The 21,304-nt window shown below is 37.3% G+C and overlaps 1 protein-coding gene across 5 annotated transcripts in view; it reads left to right on the forward strand.

Annotated features, from left to right (window-relative positions):
- trim9 (tripartite motif containing 9) overlaps window positions 1–21,304 on the forward strand; it is a 59,133-nt gene that overhangs the window by 24,571 nt on the left and 13,258 nt on the right. For 3 of the 5 annotated variants that reach the window (XM_004917160.4, XM_004917162.4, XM_004917163.4), the window contains exons 2-7: window positions 3,914–4,045; window positions 8,873–8,995; window positions 12,154–12,264; window positions 13,574–13,727; window positions 17,903–18,060; window positions 19,101–19,239. In XM_004917160.4, coding sequence (XP_004917217.1) covers window positions 3,914–4,045; window positions 8,873–8,995; window positions 12,154–12,264; window positions 13,574–13,727; window positions 17,903–18,060; window positions 19,101–19,239 — 817 coding nt within the window. The remainder of the gene's footprint in view (window positions 1–3,913; window positions 4,046–8,872; window positions 8,996–12,153; window positions 12,265–13,573; window positions 13,728–17,902; window positions 18,061–19,100; window positions 19,240–21,304) is intronic. The other 2 variants (XM_004917161.4, XM_002936574.5) reach the window with 1 other exon arrangement.

Here is a 21,304-nt window from a genome sequence, read left to right on the forward strand (position 1 = left end):
AAATCAGCTATGTGGGCTATTGTACTCTTATCCCTTTCACTTAAGCACATTTTATGTAAAATTCCTCCACTTTATGGATATAGTCTTCAGAATACTTTAGATGTTTCCAAGTAGTGACAATATATTTTTCATTAGTCCTTCCTGCCCCACTAAGACCTTGACTAGATTCCACCCCCCACCCCTGTGCATCCCAAAAGCTGCCTTGGTCATGCAATGTTGAAATTTCACCCAGTCGTCCTCTACTCTAGGTTTATTTATTCATTGCTTTCCCAGAAGGTAAGGGAAGGGTGTGGGGCTTTCCTATCCTTTTGTCATGAGCATAAATGGTTCTACTATATCCAGGCATGGTTTGTACTGCTATAAAACTCATTTAAAATAATAACCCTAATCAAATATTCATGTTATAAACAACAAGTGACAGGCAGAAATCTAACATATATTATATTTATTCAGATTATATGTGGCATTTGCTTTTAGTCACAGTGTCATTCTCACCTTTTTTATTTTATAGTATTCCATTAATCTTTAAGTGGTCCAATTTCTATAACAGCTGCTGTGCCCAAGCCCTTCCCTGCTTGACTAATTCTATTTCTCTTACAGCATCTGACTCCCAGACACCAAGCAGACAACTAATTGCATTCTGTGTGACCCAGGGAGCCCATGCAATATTCCCATCACTCATGCCTTGAAGGTCATTTTAGAGAGGGTTATAGCAGTCAAGGCAAAAGCTGAATTGGTGTAAATTCTTCTGATTTCAGAAATGCAGCTTGTGTTTTGAAGTTGCTGTTTATTTAGGAATAATCTGAAGGGGTTATGAGACAGAAAAGACACCAACAAGTAGAAAATGTAATTATATAAACTTGGCTAGGCTGCTATTCATTTTGTTAGGACCAAGAAAATTGCACTGTTTACCTATAAACCTAAAGGTTTAAACCGCCAAATATATTGTCTTTAGCATCTACTGTATATCCATATCATTATTTTTTTGTAAAATTGCTGAAGCTGGTAACTTGGGGCTCTACCAGCTCATATCATCCACCAATAAAATGCTCAGCCTTTGTGGTAATGTAGCATGTGTGAAGTGGTAATGTGATACACTATGGGGCTGATTTACTAAGACACGATTTCGAATCCGAATTGGAAAAATTCCGATTGGAAACGAACATTTTGCGACTTTTTCGTATTTTTTGTGATTTTTTCGGCGTCTTTACGATTTTTGCGTAAAAACGCGAGTTTTTCGGCGTCTTTACGATTTTTGCGTAAAAACGCGAGTTTTTCGTAGCCATTACGAAAGTTGCGCAAAGTCGCGATTTTTACGTAGCGTTAACACTTGCGCGCAAAGTCGCGCCTTTTTCGTAGCGTTAAAACTTAAAAGGCGCGACGTTTTGCGCAAGTTTTAACGCTACGAAAAAATCGTCGTAAAGACGCCGAAAAAAATCGCAAAATTACCGATCATTACGAAAAAAACGCAATCGGACGCATTCGGCCCGTTCGTGGGTTAGTAAATGTGCCCCTATGTTTCCCTTGTCATTTATCCTGAGTAGAAGTTCACTCAAAACCCAGTTTGAAAAATAATTGAAGGTACAGGACCTGGGGTTTGCCAGATTATGGGTCTTTCCATAAAATAAACATTTAAACAGTTAATAAATTCAATAGGATTGTTCCACCAATACGAATTAATGATATCTTAGTTGGGATCAAGTACAAGGTACTGTTTTATTATTACAGAGAAAAGGGAATCATTTAACCATTAAATAAACCCAATAGGACTGTTCTGCCCCCAATTAGGGGTAATTATATCTTAGTTGGGATCAAGTACAAGGTACTGTTTTATTATTAGAGAGGCGCAAATCCACAGAGCAACTCAGATACCCTGAGACAAACTCTTGAAATACAAACAAAAGACAGAAAACAACAGGATACATATTGTAGTCACCTACCACCCACAGCTAAACATTATTAGAAAATAGCCATACACCTGCAACCCATGCTCCATACAGATACCAGACTAAAGGAAATATTCAGTGAACTACCTATCCTGTCTTATAGACAACCTCCTAGTCTGAGGAAAATGATTAAACTGCACAAGAAAGAAAGATCTATGAATTTAAATGCATGGAGTTTTCACATTAAGATAGGGCCTTAATTTGGGGTCAGGTTTCATGTCACACTATGTGACCTGACTGAATCCAGACCCCTGGGCTATTTACAACCCACCCTAAAAAACAGTAAAATTATCTCTATCTATCTGTAACGTCCTAATTTATTTCTTTGATTAAACAGTATATATGTTATGCCATTCCAGGTTTCATTTATATTGTGCCTGATGAAGGGGCCTTAGAGCTCTGAAAGCTTGCAATAAATTTGCATTGTTAGCTTATATAGGTATCACTTTTACAATATTTTTGTATTTGTTTGTTTGTTTTATTATTACAAAGGAAATCATTTTTAAAAATGTGAATTATTTGTTAAAATGGGAAACAGCCTTCCCAGAATTCAGAGCTTTCTGGGTTTCCAGATAACAGACCCCATACCTGTACAATTCTTGCTTTTCACCTGGTTACAGTAATCTTAAATGTTAACCTGAACCTGTCAACCTGGTGTAAATTGCCTGAATTTCTTAAATTTGTAGACCTCAAAGTAGTGTGCAAATTTGTATCCCATTTGTCATTTGAATTTTAGTGGTGGGGGATCGTTCTTTCTATTGTAATGTCATGCAGAATCCCCTTAAACTTAATTAAGACTTTGAATCCCCTCCAGAGGGGGATATTGCTGAACAGCAGCCCTCCCTGTTAATGAATGCAAAATTAAAACAGGGCAGTAGGGTTAATACATGTGAGATCAACCTAAATGTTTTAGCCATGTATTTAAATAAAATTACTACAAAATGCCCTTAAGGATAAGATAATCAGGAAGTAAAATGTTATTATTGCTTCCATTATTTTCAGCTAGGCAAATGCCTTTATAGTATGTTAGCATTGTGTAAATTGATATACGTTGAATAATATACAGTCAAGCTCTTCTTTCCACAGTAGTTAAAAAAAATAGTATGTATTCTGTTTCTTTCAATAAGGGGAAATAAATATTGCTTTTAATTTCTCTATTAAACTTAAAATACAATTATGTAATATCTTATTGTGTAGGTTTAATTGGCTTTTTTAAATATGTCTCTAACTCACCTTAGTTATTCTACATTATAAAAGTTACTCATGTCTATGGCTCTTATTTCTTTCTAGTTTAAAGAACAACTCAGGCAAAGCTTCTGCACTTTTGAGGAAATTTCTCACTAGGATCCCCTGCATATTCATTTCTCCCTTACCTGTCATATACCCTCAGTGCTCCCTCATATTGTTCTACCCCTACCACTAAGCAGGTCTTGATGTTTTGGCCTCACTAATCCATATGATCTCTCTCTCACCACCTTCTTATAATGCAATCACAGATAAGCTTTCATTCAGTTTGTTTTTATACTGCTATGATGCTGCCTGCCACATGGAGCTACTCAGAGCACCCCCACACTGGAATTTCAATACAGCGAAGCTATAAGACTTTTGATCTTAGCCCATATCTCTCTTTTCACTTGGGCCTTCCCATGCCATGCACCATTTTCCCTAATCTATAAGTGAGTTCAAAGGATTTAATATGGGTACCCTCCTAATTTATAAACCACTTGGGAGAAAGCACCTGATATCCCTGTACCCCTAGGGCCTGCCTGCCGCCCACCCCATGCCTTTACCTAAATGGGACTACACCTACACTTCTATTAAACAGTATACATGAAATTATTTTGTGACCCAAACCCCAAATCACGCTACTCCAGGATGAATTGCCAGTTGTCCTCTTGTTACACAGTTATTGTGAAAAAACTGATCTACAGTATATTTTTAATCACCAATTTATCTTTTTTTTCCAGAGTCAACTTTCCCAGGCCCTGAATGGATTGTCGGACAGGGCAAAGGAAGCCAAAGAATTCCTCGTGCAGCTACGAAACATGGTCCAGCAAATCCAGGTACATTTATCAGCTGACAAAGACACAAAGCATAAGGTTAATATGAAATTTGTAATTCTATTTTGCACAGATTCTTATATCATCAGAGGTGGAATACCATGAGCAGATAGTGCAGAAAGAAAGCTTAGCACATTCATCTTTAGGTTACTAGTACAGTTCTGTCAGGAAGGGCTAACCACAATTTAAGATTGCTGTGCTTTCTCTTCACCTTCAGGGATTGTATCAATCAATATATACATACAAGCACATAAGCAATTGCTCTCTAGCAGGAAGAATGCCGGGAGCATGGGAGTACTACAGCAGTCAGATTTTCCTTTCAGGATCATTTATTTGCATCCTTCACTGTTTGGATGCTCTGCAGGAGGAGACAGCCCATCACCCACCCTCCATTGGTCCCTATTAATGGATAAATGTACTGACTGTGAATTGCAGCTTCCATTAAAGGGGAACTTATCTATTTTTATAGTCTTGTTTATTATTGAATAACACTGAATAGTTTCCTGTTTCATTACTGTTTCAGGTTTTAAATTGAAAAGTGCCTTTTTATTGCACTTTTTAAATTTTTTTTACTAGGAACCTACCCATTGTTGCTGACTTTTTATTGTATTTGTGCTAATAGATTGCATTCTTTACTAGTAACCTGCCCATTGTAGCTTGACACACATTTATATTACTTTTAAAATATTCCTGCATTCCCTTTTTATTTTATTCACCACCCTACACCATCGGTAATTCTTCTAGCTATGTCTCTTTTTCCAGTTCCCATCAAAAATTCTCTTCTTATTCCTCCCATTTTCCTCTCCTGCAATCACATTAATAACATCATATCATCCCAACCACTGCTACCATCTAGAATTGGTTCAGAGACAAAAGGGCCCATTTCTAATCACATCCAAAAGTTGAGTCGCTATAGAATGGACCAATGATTAATTAAATATTAGCTATATTTATTGTAAAGATACTGATACCAAAACTTAAAACTTTATTTTACTGTCTTTGCATGAATTTTGCCATAAAAGTATTGCCTAATGCTTTAGCATTACCTACTGTATCTGATGCCCCATGTTCCTCTATGCAGGGGCATAGAGCAGCAGGAGTCTGTTATTGTTAGAAATTCTAACTAAATACTGGAGAAGGGACAGCCAGGTTGGAAAAACAAACAGGTTTAAGAACTTCATGTAACAATTACTTACAAAAGCAGCCAAATCAGTTGACAATGACCTATGTGACCTATAGGTATCTTTCAATGTACATTAATATTTTGAAGAGTAGTTTTAGTGTCAGTATCACTTTAAAGGTACTTGCATCCAAAAATATTCCTTTTTATATTATTTTTTAATTATGTGAATAGTAAAAAAATGAAGCAAGAAGGGGTGGGAACTTTATTATCACGGGGGGGTAAGTTGGTTGATGAGAATGGGGAAAAAGCTGAAATTTTGAACTCTTATTTTTCATCTGTCTATACATCTGAGGAGCCAGATAATGAAGGCTTCCCTTGTAATATGCCCAGTTCTAGTAATTTAGCTACTGGCGCGTGGGTCACTCGGGAGGAAATTCAAAAGAGACTTGAACATGTAAAGGTAAACAAAGGTCCAGGGCCGGATGGGATTCATCCCAGGGTATTAAATGAGCTGAGCGCTGTGATTGCCAAACCTCTTCACTTAATTTTTCAGGATTCATTGAGGTCTGGCATGGTGCCAAGAGACTGGCGGATTGCTAATGTGGTGCCGTTATTTAAAAAGGGATCCCGTTCTCAGCCTGAAAACTATAGGCCTGTTAGTCTGACATCAGTAGTAGGAAAACTTTTGGAAGGGGTAATAAGGGATAGGGTACTTGAATACATTGCAGTTCACAATACTATTAGTTTGTGCCAGCATGGTTTTATGCGTAACAGATCTTGCCAGACTAATTTAGTTGCCTTTTATGAGGAGGTGAGCAGGAACCTTGATGCTGGAATGGCAGTTGATGTCATCTACTTGGACTTTGCTAAAGCGTTTGATACAGTACCTCACAGAAGGTTAATGATCAAATTGAGGAATATTGGCCTAGAACATAATATTTGTAATTGGATAGAGAACTGGCTGAAGGATAGAGTACAAAGAGTGGTGGTAAATGGAACATTTTCTAATTGGACCAGTGTGGTTAGTGGAGTACCGCAGGGGTCAGTCCTTGGGCCTTTGCTTTTTAACTTGTTTATTAATGACCTGGAGGAGGGCATAGACAGTACTGTTTCTATTTTTGCTGATGACACTAAATTGTGCAAAACTATAAGTTCCATGCAGGATGCTGCCGCTTTGCAGAGCGATTTGACAAAATTAGATAACTGGGCAGCAAACTGGAAAATGAGGTTCAATGTTGATAAGTGCAAAGTTATGCACTTTGGTAGAAATAATATAAACGCAAACTATCTACTGAATGGTAGTGTGTTGGGGGTATCCTTAATGGAGAAGGATCTAGGGGTTTTTGTTGATAACAAGTTGTCTAATGCCAGGCAGTGTCATTCTGTGGCTACTAAAGCAAATAAAGTGCTGTCTTGTATAAAAAAGGGCATTGACTCAAGGGATGAGAACATAATTTTGCCCCTTTATAGGTCCCTGGTAAGGCCTCACCTTGAGTATGCAGTGCAGTTTTGGGCTCCAGTCCTTAAGAAGGATATTAATGAGCTGGAGAGAGTGCAGAGACGTGCAACTAAACTGGTTATGGGGATGGAAGATTTAAACTATGAGGTGAGACTGTCGAGGTTGGGTTGTTTCTCTGGAAAAGAGGCGCTTGCGAGGGGACATGATTACTCTGTACAAGTACATTAGAGGGGATTATAGGCAGATGGGGGATGTTCTTTTTTCCCATAATAACAATCAACGCACCAGAGGTCACCCCTTTAGATTAGAGGAAAGGAGCTTCCATTTGAAGCAGCGTAGGTGGTTTTTCACGGTGAGGGCAGTGAGGTTGTGGAATGCCCTTCCTAGTGATGTGGTAATGGCAGGTTCTGTTAATGCCTTTAAGAGGGGCCTGGATGAGTTCTTGATCAATCAGAATATCCAAGGCTATTGTGATACTAATATCTACAGTTAGTACTAGTGGTTGTATTTATAGTTTATGTATGTGAGTGTATAGATTGGTAGGTGTGGGTTAGGTGTGCTGGTTTTACTTGGATGGGTTGAACTTGATGGACACTGGTCTTTTTTCAACCCTATGTAACTATGTAACTATGTAACTATGTTTATGCCTGACTGATGGAGTTATGGATCTGTGCCAACACATTCCTCATTTCCTGATTAGGATTAGCATTATGTGGTTAGCAGTATACCATATACCCCTACTATAGGGGTTTCCAGCCAATGGTATTTTTTAACTTGCTTAGTTTATGTGTGAACACAATGATATGTCAAATGGGATAGACAGCTGTTTTGGTGACCTGCACAGGCAGCTGGATTATTCATTCTAGCAAGAAAGTCCACATTATAAGGACAAGGACAATAAATCTCTGCTACTGGTGGCCACTAATCTCCCTGAAAAGCCTTTCCACCGGCAACAATGACAATCACCGGTAGAAAGGCTTTGTTTTTTTGAAGTTGCTTGCAGAAGGAAACTTTGTAAAAACGGAGTGACGAGTAGGCTTTCCACCGATGGAAAGGCTTTTTAGGGAGATTAGTTGCCCACAGTAGCAGAGATTTATTGCGGCGACTAACCCCTCTGTGGGGCATTAGCCTAGATCAGTGACCAATCTGCTTGTGCACCTGAGCAATTTCACGGTTTACTGTAGGTTCTGTAGAGTGTTCTGCTCAAGGTATTTTATATTATTATTTTTAAATTAGTGACTTGGATGTGGAGGAAACTTAGACACAGGGACTGCTCTCTTTATTCAATTTCTCTCTTTAGTTATAATTACAAAATCTCTTATCTGATTTTTTTTTTCACTTTACCTTTAGTGTACCTTCACTTTTAAATTTTACCTTCTTTTTTATATCTGTCACCTCCCTATTTTCTGATCATCCCAACTGTTTGGCCTTACTCTCCATCATCTAGTTCTTAACTTCTATATTTGTTATCTCTTTAATATTGATCCTTTTATTCTTTAGGGCTCATTTACGCCCTCAGATTCAATGGGCAAAGTGCCGTTTTGTCACTTTGTTTCTTTCCCACAATGTATTGGGTTTTCCGAGAATGTAAGGTCATTGTGTGCACAATCAGGGTGTTGAATTGGACACAACTGGACTGCATTTGACTCGTGCACTTTGTGTCCAATTCATCAAAATGGACAGTACTGCATATGTGATTCAATGTAAATCTCCACAATATTTTTTGCAGTGTGGCATCAACTCACATCAGTTTTGGGCACAAGTGTGCTACATCTAGTGGACTGACAGAGCCCTGTAGCTTCTACCTGTCAGGAGGTAAAGGTAGCTCTAGGATTCACTTAGCATTGTGTGTAAGTTGACAAAGCAGTGTTCAATTCAGAACGGAATGCAGGAAGGAGTGATCAGTGCTGAGAGCAACTAAATGGAAGTGCACAGAGCGCATTTGGATGCAAGTACCTTTAATGAGCCCTTTTGTCTTTATTTTAAGGTAGATATTTAAATAGCTGACCCTATCTGCTTTTCTAGACATATTACATTCTGTTGAAATGATAACAGTATGTAAATGAAGTCGGGTATCATAATTGTTCCTTTCAAGCTGTAACATGAAATGAATAAAACTTGTAATCACCACATGTTTTCTACTAATTATATGGCAAGTTTAATCTTTAGTAGTAACTGCAAGCATACATAGATCAGGGGTACAGGTAAATGCTATGCATAGAGTATAATAGTACAAAGAGCACTGTAGTGTTCCAGCACATACTTACCAGCACGTGTACAACAGGAGAACAGTGTGGAGTTCGAAGCCTGCCTTGTCGCTCAGTGTGATGCTCTGATTGATGCTTTGAACAGAAGGAAAGTTCAGCTTCTCTCCCGTGTGAACAAGGAGCATGAACACAAACTGAAGGTAAGAATAATTCCGCTAATAAACTTGCCATTTCTAAGTTGAATACTAGAAATATCACAACTCTACTTTAACACATGCAACTGTCTTTGGTGGCATTTGAGTGAAAATATAATTATTTAATGCAAATACTGTAAATGACAAGCGGCAGGACATAAAGTACATGGTGGAGGGAGAAAGTATCATATCAGCTGAATATGCCATTTAGTTTATTCCTTTGTATCTAATTAGCCTCTAAGGTGCCTATGAGAATATAAATTACAGTGTGATGAAAACATCATTTCTGTGCATATTTCCACAAAGTCACATCCTTGTATGGACCTCAATAGAACATCATCATCTACTGGTTAGACATAAATGTAGCCGTTATCTGTAAGTAGAATCACTCCAGAAAATCAAGGGATAAGGCAATGCCATTCTTATGTATTGAATTAAAATGCTCACATCAGCCCTGGACTGCCAATCTGTGGGTTCTGGCAAATGCCAGAGGGGCTGCTGTAAAATGCCATAGACAGTCACTATTTATTGGACTGCTGGAGGAGCTTTTTTAGGCCTATTTTGAAGCCTAGGCATGGTTTACTTTATTGTTTTGTTCCAGTTAGCTCCTGCACCAGAAAGCATATGTTAAAAGCTGCTGCTGTACTATGTGTATGAAATTTGTGCATACACTTTTTTGCTTAAGGGAATGTAGGTAAAAGGTGCTGCAATCTGCAAGGGCCTTGGTAGCAATGGCACCCATCATTATTCAAGATTTATTTTCTCCTTCATTACTGTAGTTGTATTTTCAATTTATTGACTCCTCTAACAGATCAAAGCAAATATTTAATTTTAAGAAAATATATTTTTTTTTTGGGGGGGGGGGGTTGTGTAATCCTTAACCCTTGTGTTTTCCTCCATTCTTAGCACAATTGTATTTGCCTTTTGATTAATAACATTCAGACACATGCAGACAGGGAAGATTATTTTCCCCTCCACCAACATACTTAAAATGCAGATTATCTGCTTCTTTCATCATAGTGAGTGACTCTGAATCTCCTTCCATAACATGGTGATGCGCAAAATTGTAACAGCTAAAGACACGTGGAATAATTTATTGGAGGCAGGATACAGGCAGAACATTTTGGCTCCTACAGTTTAATATATTGGTAACAATGTGCAGTTGTGTCTAATGTTGCAGTAATGCTAACAGACTAGTGATTTTCTTGTAACTGGAAGAAATAGCAGGTAAAGGAAAATGTGGACTGTCATAGATAGACTTTATTATAAGCAAATAAATCTAATATTTAAAAATGATTTCCTTCTGTAATTAATAAAACAGCAGCCTGTACTTGGACCCATCTAAAATATAATTAATCCTTATTGAAGGCAAAACAATCCTATTGGGTTTATTTAATATTCAAATTAATTTTAGTAGACTTAAGGTATGGAGACCCCAATTATAGAAAGATCCCTTATCCGAGCATTCTGAATAACAGGTTCTATACTTGTATATTCAAAACAGGCATTGGCCAGATGGACTTACCAAGCAGATTCATCATCAAAATTGCATACAGAATTTCAAACATTAAAGGAACCAACCGCTATCTTCACTAAACACTAGCTTCACCCAGCTGCTGGGATTGTACCATCGTATCCTGCTGCTTTCCACCTTGTAACTCTCTCACATTTCAGTTCCCAGTATACTGCAGTTCTTATTTATATAACTTGTGCATACACAGGAACATGGTAGTTGAGATTAAAATAATAGTAAAAAAAAAAGACACATATTCATTGTCAGCATCAGCTGGTCTCTGAAATAATCACTCCTTAGCATTCTGTATACCTTTGGGAGTCATAAAAAAAACCAATTATTCTCTAGGACAAGAGTGGCAAAAAATCCATTAGGAATAAAAAATTCAGATTCTGATTTTCGAAATAATCTTGATATTAAGAAGTCTCTAACACATTATACATGTAGCTGAGCTGAGCATGACTCTGCACATAAATTGACTGGCTCTCAGCTCAGATAAATCATGTCCTGCCTCCTACTCCCCTCCTTGTCAGCGAAAAACGTATCCATCATTACACCTTTCTCTGAGGGCAGCTCTGTTGCAGACAACAAACAAAATGACCGCACATATATTGAAAATGACTACTGCACTTTATCCTTATCTTTATTTCATCAATGCAAATATATATATATATATATATATATATATATATATATATATATATATATATATATACAGAACCAAATGGAGCACACCTTAAAAGAGTCCAAACGCCCAAGGTGATGGCAAAAATTTTTTTACACAGACAGTAAGTCTGTTTCGAGCACCAACTGTGCTCTTCCTCAGGGACAAACCCCTTGTCCCTGAGGAAGAGTATAGTTGGTGCTCGAAACGTTGGACCTTTTTTTTGTTCTAATAAATTTGTGATTTTTTCTGCCAAGTCCCTGTGTGTGCGGCTTACTGTCTGTGTGTGTACACAAACACTCTTTAATTAATTTATTAGACATACAGGTTTGCCAGTAGCAATCACAACTTAAAACAGACGTGTGTGCTGAAATGCACCCTTTGTGTCTGACTCTGTTTGACCTGCACAGGTGTTACATGTTATAAAACTAAAATGGCAGAGAAAATTAGGGAGTATAGAAAAATCACAGAAGGCAACCATGTGCATAGATTGGCTCCTTCTTCAAAAGCATTGGCTGATTCTTTCATTGCTGACATGTGACATGCTAGTAGTACCAGTGCCATGTACTATAGTCATTGTGCAGTGCATACAGCACTAAGCCAATTTGAACTGTCAGAAGCATGGTGCTAAAATAATTACCTGCGCCCAATTTAGATTTTTTTTCAGATAGATAATGCTTTTTTATTGAATTAAAGTAACCATTGTAAGTTAGGTCCTTAAGGGCTGTTACAGACAGGGAGATAAGTCGCCGCGTGACAAATTTCGGCAACTAATTTCCCCGTCTGTCACAGCCCTAAAAGGGCTTACATTAATGGGTAGTAAAAGGCAGTAGTATGCATTTATATAGGCCCTTATCAGGCAGCATAAACAAAGAAGTGCATATGGCACCTTACCCCATGAATGAGACCATTTGTGTTTAGGCAGACATACAAACTACATTTATTAACACAATTCACCATTAATATGTATTAATGAATCATTTCTAGGTTGTGCGAGATCAAATTTCACACTGTACTGTGAAGCTACGTCAGACCACAGGGCTGATGGAGTATTGTCTAGAGGTGATCAAAGAGAATGACCCAAGTGGATTCCTACAGGTATTTGTCTTTCTGCTTATTTCAGTGCTTAATATTGTCCGCCTTGAGGCATTCAGACTGTAATTCCATCTTTTGTAGAAGAGCTGATGTCATACAATTTTAATTGAATCAAAAGAGGCTTCTAATAGAATTGCTTCCAGAACACATACATTACCTTGTTGGGAAAAAAGACTATTTAATAAATGCACACCACATGGGGATAACAGAGATTGCTATTAATGTCCCTGCCCTGTCTGTTTCTGCTCCTTTGTAACATCACACAGAAAATTAGTTGCCCCTTTAGGTCAGATAATGATGCTTTCCAGTACTCACAGTATTTTTAGCAGTATAATAGCAGTCTTCTCTAAATTCACTCTTCAAAGTCCATTTCTTTAAAAGTCCATATTAAGCCCAATAGCAGATTAGAGACTGGAAATGATTGTTACTTTATCTCCACTAAAATCAGAATGTTTGGAAAGGCAGCTCATATAAGGAATAAAGACATGCTTCTGTGTTTGCACTAGAAGCTTCTTTTATCAACTGTGCTTTCCTTGGAGAATTTCCAGTATGCATTTATTAAGCTTCAGTATCATTTTATTCCTGAGGTTTTTACCATAGGTATATATATATATATATATATATATATATATAATTGGGTTCTGCTGCAAAGCCAACCTTTGATGTATGTGTGAGAGAGGAGTCTCATACACTTGTATCACTATACTGTACCAAGATCTGTATGCCTGTGTCATCTGAAAATAGCCACAACATTTTTACTAGTGCAGTCTATGGCAGTCATTCCCAAACTGTGGAGCTGGCCTCATGGGGTCTTAAAACAGTGGTAGTGGATATCAGCCTAAAGATATTCTTGGAACTTTGGATATATATATGTATATATGCACTTAAATTTATGGATATTAGAAATGGCCAAAAGTGTGTTAATATGGGTCGCAGATTCTGACGTGACTACAGTAAAATATGTCTGTTACAGTTCTGTGTTGTAGCTTATATTTGTGTAACTGAGTAAGGAGTTTTTAGAGAATTTATTATCCCATAGATATTAAGTAAAGTATGAGGGAACAACATCATAAACTCATAAAATATTCCTTTCCATATTTGCTTGAGAAGAATGCCCAAGACCAAATTGGGCAGTACTGTATATTAGCTTCCACACATAAGTATCAGTACTATTATACAATGCCATGTTTTTTTTTACCGTAAGGGCAGAAGATCCTTCTGTTTTCCTGCCAATTATATAAAATACAATTACCATAAAATAAGATGCAGTTAGGATGTTGAAGCTATATGCCTAAATACTGTGTGAAATTAGATTTCAGATGCCCTTATTCGGAGAGTTCACCTGACTGAGGATCAGTGGGGGAAAGGAACACTCACCCCTAGAATGACCACCGACTTTGATCTAAATCTGGACAGTGCACCACTCTTGCAGTCGATCCATCAACTCGACTTTGTACAGATGAAAGGTAAACTGTCTCATATTGTTCACATGATGAGATACTTATTAATACAGATGTATATGTGCATGATATACTTTTAACCTATTAATTTAATCATGAAAATGTTAGGTTTTTTTTTTAATTCTTGAGCTAAACAGGGCAAGTAGTGGAACGGAAGATACTCCATGTTTGGTCCTTGCCAGTTAGGTTGACTTTATATATCCCTCTTCCTTCTTTCTTTGTTGTGGTTGATTTGTTATCCAGAGTCAGTTATGCAGGGAGATTATCTGTCCTGTGGTAATCCAATTATCTAATATTAAATGACCCAGCAGGATCCTGTGTGGACCAAAACTGCAGCAAATCCCAGTAATTTACAGACAAAGTGTTTCAGTCAAAATTTCAAAGTGTTTCAGTGCAAAATTTTGGAACATGGCTTCTGAGGGGTAGAACACTGAGAGCATCCTAATGGAAGAACCAGTGAGGCTGGGGGTGGAAGGCTAAAAGGTCCATATTTGACCACATTAACATAAAGGAGTAATGTGCATTTCATGATTCTTATTATTGTCTGTTCAAGGGAATGTTATGGGTGTAGCATGAGGAATGTGAATAGCTTCTATAACAATACAGTGTATTTATTGCACAGTGGAAGGGATTTTTTGCTCCATTAGCGTTCCTTAACATAATCTCTTCAGTTCTTCTGCTCAGATGGGACTGAAATCAAGCAGAATCCTGTAAAAAGTTGTAATAATAACATTAAATATTTACAAAGTACCACCTAAGAATGTTTACAATTTACTTGCAAATGTCTTATATGCTTCAGTGAGTAGAGGTGGGTTTCATTACCCACTTAGATATATCAGTGATCTTACATGCTAAACACAATAATACAAAAAATGTTTTTTGCAAAATAGCATATTACAAATATTGTGCCCCTGATAGGGATATGGTACCTGTACTGGGGGCTGCCATAACTATCAAAGTTGCTATCAGAGAACAGCACTAGGCTCTGTGTAGTGGAATCCAACCTATGTAGGTTACTTTGTTAATTTTCTGGCTGTTCTCCTCTCAGTCTATATACGTACATACAAACACACCCACATATAAATATATAAACACACCCACACAAGCAAACATATACATACAAACACACGCAACCTAGGCACTGTACATTCCAGGCTCTAGGGTGCCTATATATGCTGTAAATATTGTCCTGACACACACATCACCGGTCTAAGCTGGCTGGGCCTCCTAGGCAACCTAACTCGTCACCTTAACCCTCCCCGTGTGCTATTAGGAGGGGTAGACATGATGTGGGCGATGGAGGGCAAGGGCCCTAACTAGGGGTAGGCAACAGAAGAGATATGTGTCTTGCACTTCATTCCCCCCCACCATTGCGCCCTAGTCACGTGCCTCTTCTACCTACCCCTAGTTCTGGACCTGCACATACTTTCATACTTTTATATACACACACACACACACATATATATATATATATATATATATATATATATTTATATTAATTTATTTCTTTATAACCAGTATTTCCATTATACTTGTCAAGATATTATAGGCTTTAGTTTAAAATGGGTTTATCTTGGATAGGTTTATAGAATTGATTATGTATGGAAGGCACAGATTTATCAGAGCCCGTGGGAGTCATTTCTTGCTTGTCAAGAGCAGTAAGATCAGATCCGACACTCCAACACAAAATCGTGGGCTGAAAACAGCCACACAATAATTAGATGCCTGAATGGTGCTTATTATCCAGACAGATGCTCAGTAAAAGGCACACTGGATTTAGAATAAACATGAATATTTTGTTTGTAAAATGTATTTAAAGAAACAGATTAGTTGAAAGAAAAATACCTTTACCAAGAATATTAAAGAATTTAAAGCCTCTGTACTCATTGAAACAGGGGCGTTTCTGACCCCTGAGCCCCCCGTGCTTACCTTTACAGTGCCATAGGGGGTCCCGGGAGGCGCATCGCTATTTTAGAGAAGCAGTTTCGCTTTCTGCAGTAGCAGAGCCGAATTTTGGCTCTTAAAGTTACCTGTTAAATTCAGCAGCTTTTTGCCACCCCTAGTAACTCTGGGGGTGCTGTGGCCTGAGCTCGCTTCATGGCAGCAGCACCCCGCTGTAGAAACGGTGTGGGTATCCCCTGAAAAGTTACTTGTACCTATGTGAGATTCATGCTACAGATGTGGGACCCATTATCTGGAAACCCATTACCCAGAAAGTTCCAAATTACGGAAAGGCCATCTTGCACAGACTCCATTATGAGCAAATAATTCAAATTTTTCGAAATTATTTCCTTTTTCTCTGTAATAATTAAACAGTACCTTGTACTGTATCTGATCAAAGATATAATTAATATTTATTGGAGGAAAAACAATCCTATAGTATTTGTTTAATTTTTAGTAGACTTAAGGATGGAGATCCAAATTACAGAAAGATCCCTTATCTGAGCATTCTGGATAACACAGCGCTGCAGAATATGTTGGCGCTTTATAAATGTAAATAATAATAATAATAACAGGTCCCATACATGTACAATGTTACAATATGAGGCATATTTTTAATCTAGCACTAGTTGCACCCCTCAGCGGTATAGATGCATGTGCTCTTTAAGGTGATGGTACAATAATGTACACATTCAACAGATTTTGAACACATGAACACATTCAACAGATTTTAAATCTAGAAAATGAAAATGTCATTCAAAGACATCTGTAGAACCGCTGTGGACTCTGGGGGCCTAGGAAATCTGTTGGAGTCCTTCATATTGCAACTGTATTTATGTCTAAAGGCACAAGTGTAGTCTGATGTGTAATTACCACAAATAATTTTTTGAGCTGAAAACCTTGTTTCTGCTTCCTCCTTTTCAAGCATTTACCTTGCTTGTCTCCTTAAGAGGTTCACTTGGACAAGTAACAGAAAGTGCTGTTGTTTGTCAGTGTTAAATAAAGTAATTTAGCAGGTAACTGCTGTATGTGCAATTCCTTCCTCAGACAAATATTTCCTCTGTCACACTGCCAAACATTGGCCAGCAAATTCTTTCATCTCAGCAAGTTTAGCTCAGGGCAACACTCACTCTTTATTTTGCAGCATCATTTACAAAGTAGCATAATGCTTCCTTGAATCTATACTTTCATGGGGTTTTTATTATTCAGGTATATTTATCAAAATGTTCTACATTAACAGGGAAACAGTGTCACCATTTACCACACTTACGACAAGGACATCAAAGGATGACATACAAGGAGAATAAAAGGGTTAATCACACGGGGGGTACCAAATGTTAGGCACCCCCCAGTGATTGTAATCACTTACCTGATACCCCGGGAGGAGCACCACTGAGCGATCCTCTTACCGCTTCGTTTTTATCCTTGTGGGTGCACAGTAAAGAGAATTTTAAGAAAAAATCTGCCTTTTTCACTCTACAGTTCATATACTGGGGGGATTGTAATCACTGTAATAACTGTGATTAACCCTTTCATTCTTCTTTAAAGAAACATTAGGGCGTATTTAGTAAAGAGTGAAGTACAGCTATGCTAGAGTATGTCACTCGTTGATAAATATGCAACAAAATATCTTGGTTTCGAAATAAAATGAATAAATGGTCAGTTTTTTGTAATTAAACAAGTTCTCAGACCTGGTGATTAACTCTTTCCTTCTCCTTTAAAGGCCTCTTGTTTAGGCCTACTATTCATATGCAGTATAGATCTGAGCTCTATATATATATTGACAATTTATGAAGCCAGTATTAAACAAGGATTATGTTATTAATAAACTGTTATAAAAGAATTTCATAATTGAGGTTTTTGTAGGAATTGTAAAGTCTTATAAGCAGTGTAGAAGTGCACATTTATGTTATCCTTGGTGTAGGGTGCTATGGGATACTCTTTGTTTGCCCTTTGTCAATAAATGACATTCACCTCTTTTCACTAGTGCTTTGTGATAGCACTAATTCTGTTAATGAAATATATAACAAATGCTGTAATAATAAAGAATTGTACCCCAAGAGTAAACTTATAAACTTCTTGACTTCTATTAAGGCATATGAGATTGGTTATTAACTAATTAAATGAGGTGCTTTGTCATGGAGAATCCATGTTGTATCACTGAAGCCTACTGATAGTTTTACTGTTTGTGAATATTTTTCTTCTTAGTATCAATGGTCATGTGATTTTTCCCTCTGTAGTTCCCTCTCTAGTTCCAGCACCACCACTCTTGCAGCTGGAAGAATGTTGTAACCACAACAACAGTGCCACTCTGTCATGGAAACAGCCCCCAATGTCCATGGTGCAAACAGAAGGGTACATACTGGAGCTGGATGATGGAAATGGAGGTCAATTCAGGGTAAGACCAACTTAAAAACTATGATGCTGTAAAGTAGAAGCAAATGTGCACAATTTGTCCATAATACGTCTGAGGAGGTCACTTTCTGCTGCATTGCATACAGTTACAGAGGAAGCCGATTTCTTATTTGTATTGTTGGTAGATATCTTTGCAACTATCCACAGCAGTATAATCCCTGAAGAGAAACTAAAACCTCTTATTTATTATGATGATGGTTATTATTATTTACCCTTTTCAGTGTCTAGCTAAAATGAAAATCACAAGACACATTCAGTCTGCAAGGAAGCCATGTATTCCATTACAAATAAAAGGGGATGAAGCGCTGCCAGAGGAAATGATTGCTATTGATTTATTCAAATGGCTAACTCATGAACTCTCCTATTTCTGCAGTCAAAACAATGCACACAATCTATATGCAGGCTGCAGGCAATAAATTGCAAACCCTAGTTCATAAACTTTATTCCCAGCACTGGAGAAATGATGCAATAAAAATGTCCAGCACCAGGGGCTTTGTATATACATACATTGCCTTGAATGTTCATAAGTATTTTCATTTTAAATGCACCTGGTTTATCTGAAGCACAAATCAGATCTGGCACTCTTTCATTCAGCCCCAAGGAAAAAATTGTCCATTGCATTAAAATGGTGACATGGGAACTACAATATAATATAAATATAATAACAGTAACAATAATAATAAAACAATATAACTAACAAATATGATCTGCACTACATTCTAAACAAAATACATTTTTTAGACATGGCAAACCCTTCAGAGTAATAATCAGTAAAAACAATGCATTATATCCATATTAAAAAAAATACTGTTTTTAACAAGAGGAAGCGCAGCCTTTTGAAGTGCAGAAATCATTTGTTGAATTGAGCCATAAAGGCTTTGCACGCTTTGCACGCTTAGTATTGATATGACCAGTCTTTTTGAGGCATGGCTAAATATTCCGTAGGGTAGAGAAAAAAAAACAATTATATTGCTGATTAAAGAAGAGTATTTATGAAGGTTTGACTTTCCTTTTCATTCACAGGAAGTCTTTGTTGGGAAGGAGACAATGTGCACAGTGGATGGCCTTCATTTTAATAGCACATACAATGCACGAGTGAAAGCGTTCAACAAGGCAGGGGTCAGCCTATACAGCAAGACACTGGTTCTGCAGACTTCTGAAGGTAATGGAAATTATATGGCAATATCTGTCTCTGGGCAGCACTTGACCACTATGTATTATCTTGCCAACACTATGAATATGCTGGTATGGTATGAAACATTTGTTTTGCTACTTTCTCTTAGCCCTTTGTTTGTCTGCTGTAGTCATTGACTGACAATAGTGGTAGTACTAACTTATGAAAATGTACTTTTAAACGTCACAATTTCAAATTAGATTTTTATGGAACCCCTTTAGAAGTTACAGGCATTTGCCTGGTCAATGCTCACACATAGAACAATTAGAAAAGAAAGAAAGCATGCTAGTTAAAATCCTAGAATGTACTGTTTCTACATAGGGTCTGTTTAAAAATGATGCTTAAGAACAAGCCTTAATGTTGAGGTGTATAATGAGGTAAAAGGCCTCTAACACCAGCAAAAATATAGATTCCTCTCGAGGCAACTTGCGCGATTTCAGTGAATGTATGCCATCCCCCGGCGATTTACATTTTCGCCGGTGGGATGGCAATCCAGGGAGATTAGTCGCCTGCAAACAGGGAGTTTTGTCGCGGGCGATTAATCTCCCCGTGTGCCAGAGCCCTAAAGAGAAAGTCTAAGCTAGGGATCCCTCCCAGAGATGGATAAACACTTAAAAAATGTGTGCATAAAGACACTGATTGTATTTAACTATGCTCTTTATCTGTTATGTTATGTTTACCTGCTGTGTCATTAATTACCAATCTGTTTAAAACACTTTTTGTCACCCATCATTTTGTGTAGAGATAAGTACCAATCTTCTGAAGTAGTATTTGGCCAAAATTTGAATTGTAGTCCTTACTCATATTCTTGGCAAGGGCATGCACAAATTAGAGAAATAATATCTTCATTTTTACTATTTTCAATGTTGGTGTAACTAAACCTTTTACATGCATCCTGCACCCTACCTCCTCTTTGTGCTGTTTCTTGTGCAGTACAGTCACCTGAATCAGGAAGAGTAGAGTGAAGTGGAATTTTACACATTAATAGCTACTAAAAATACACCAGTCTATTACATTTCTTACATTAAATCAAAAATAGAAACTCATCAAGCTTTAAATCACCATGATAAAATGTCATTTACCATCTGTTTGCACACACCTGCTATTTTCTTGTTTCTTTTATGTTATATGTAGGTCTCTTTTTATGGGCAAGTTTAAGGGAAATATCTTTTAAAAAAAGTAATATGTGTAAGATTATCGTTGGGATTCATTAAATGTAAATGTATGTTATAGTACAATGTATAGTTAAAGAATAATATTAAGAAAAGTATTATTTCTAGTTGATGCTACTCCCATCCCACTGCACACACAGCAAGGTGCCATCAAGATGCCAAGTACCTTAGAGTCATGACAAGGGAGTCCTGCTGTTCTCCTTTAATGGTGGTTCTGTGCTTTCTTGTTTGGCAGTATATCCAATTCTGGACAAATATAGAACAAATCTAAATCTCAAAAAAGATAGGCAATTCAAAAAGTATGATACTTCATTGAAGGAACATTTTTATCAGCAAACAATGTTTTATCAGAGTAGCTTGCGGTCTGCCTTTTCTTTACCCAGTTTTTTTTTTACAGGATCATCACCCAGGCCACTATATGGAGCCCATCTAGCTAATATAAAATAAAAGGATTGAATTAAGTATACAGAGGGCTGTACAAAGTGACCAGTATATGTTCAGTTGGTGGGGGTGGCATCTGTTCCATTGGTGCATTACAGTAGGTGTATGTAAAGGGTAACAGATAAATTGCCCCAAACAAAATGCCTTAAAATAGAAGTGTTTTTATTTTGTTGCCGAGAATTGATTATGAGTGTTACAATATACCTGTATATGTAATATACATATATATATATATTCAACCTGTATATGTTGTAATAAACTTGTGTACATCAGTCGTGTGAAGTCCTGTCATATGGACATATGTATCTGTAATGTATTATGGAAAAGAAAGTCCTGCTGCTTACAACAAAAGGCATACTTATTCCTGTAGGTATCAATTTTAAAGGAATAGCTATCTTGTATTGTCTATGTGCTGTACAACTGAAAGTGTAGCTGTCTGC

Source organism: Xenopus tropicalis, chromosome 8 (assembly GCF_000004195.4).
Source record: "Xenopus tropicalis strain Nigerian chromosome 8, UCB_Xtro_10.0, whole genome shotgun sequence".
Classification (NCBI taxonomy): domain Eukaryota; kingdom Metazoa; phylum Chordata; class Amphibia; order Anura; family Pipidae; genus Xenopus; species Xenopus tropicalis.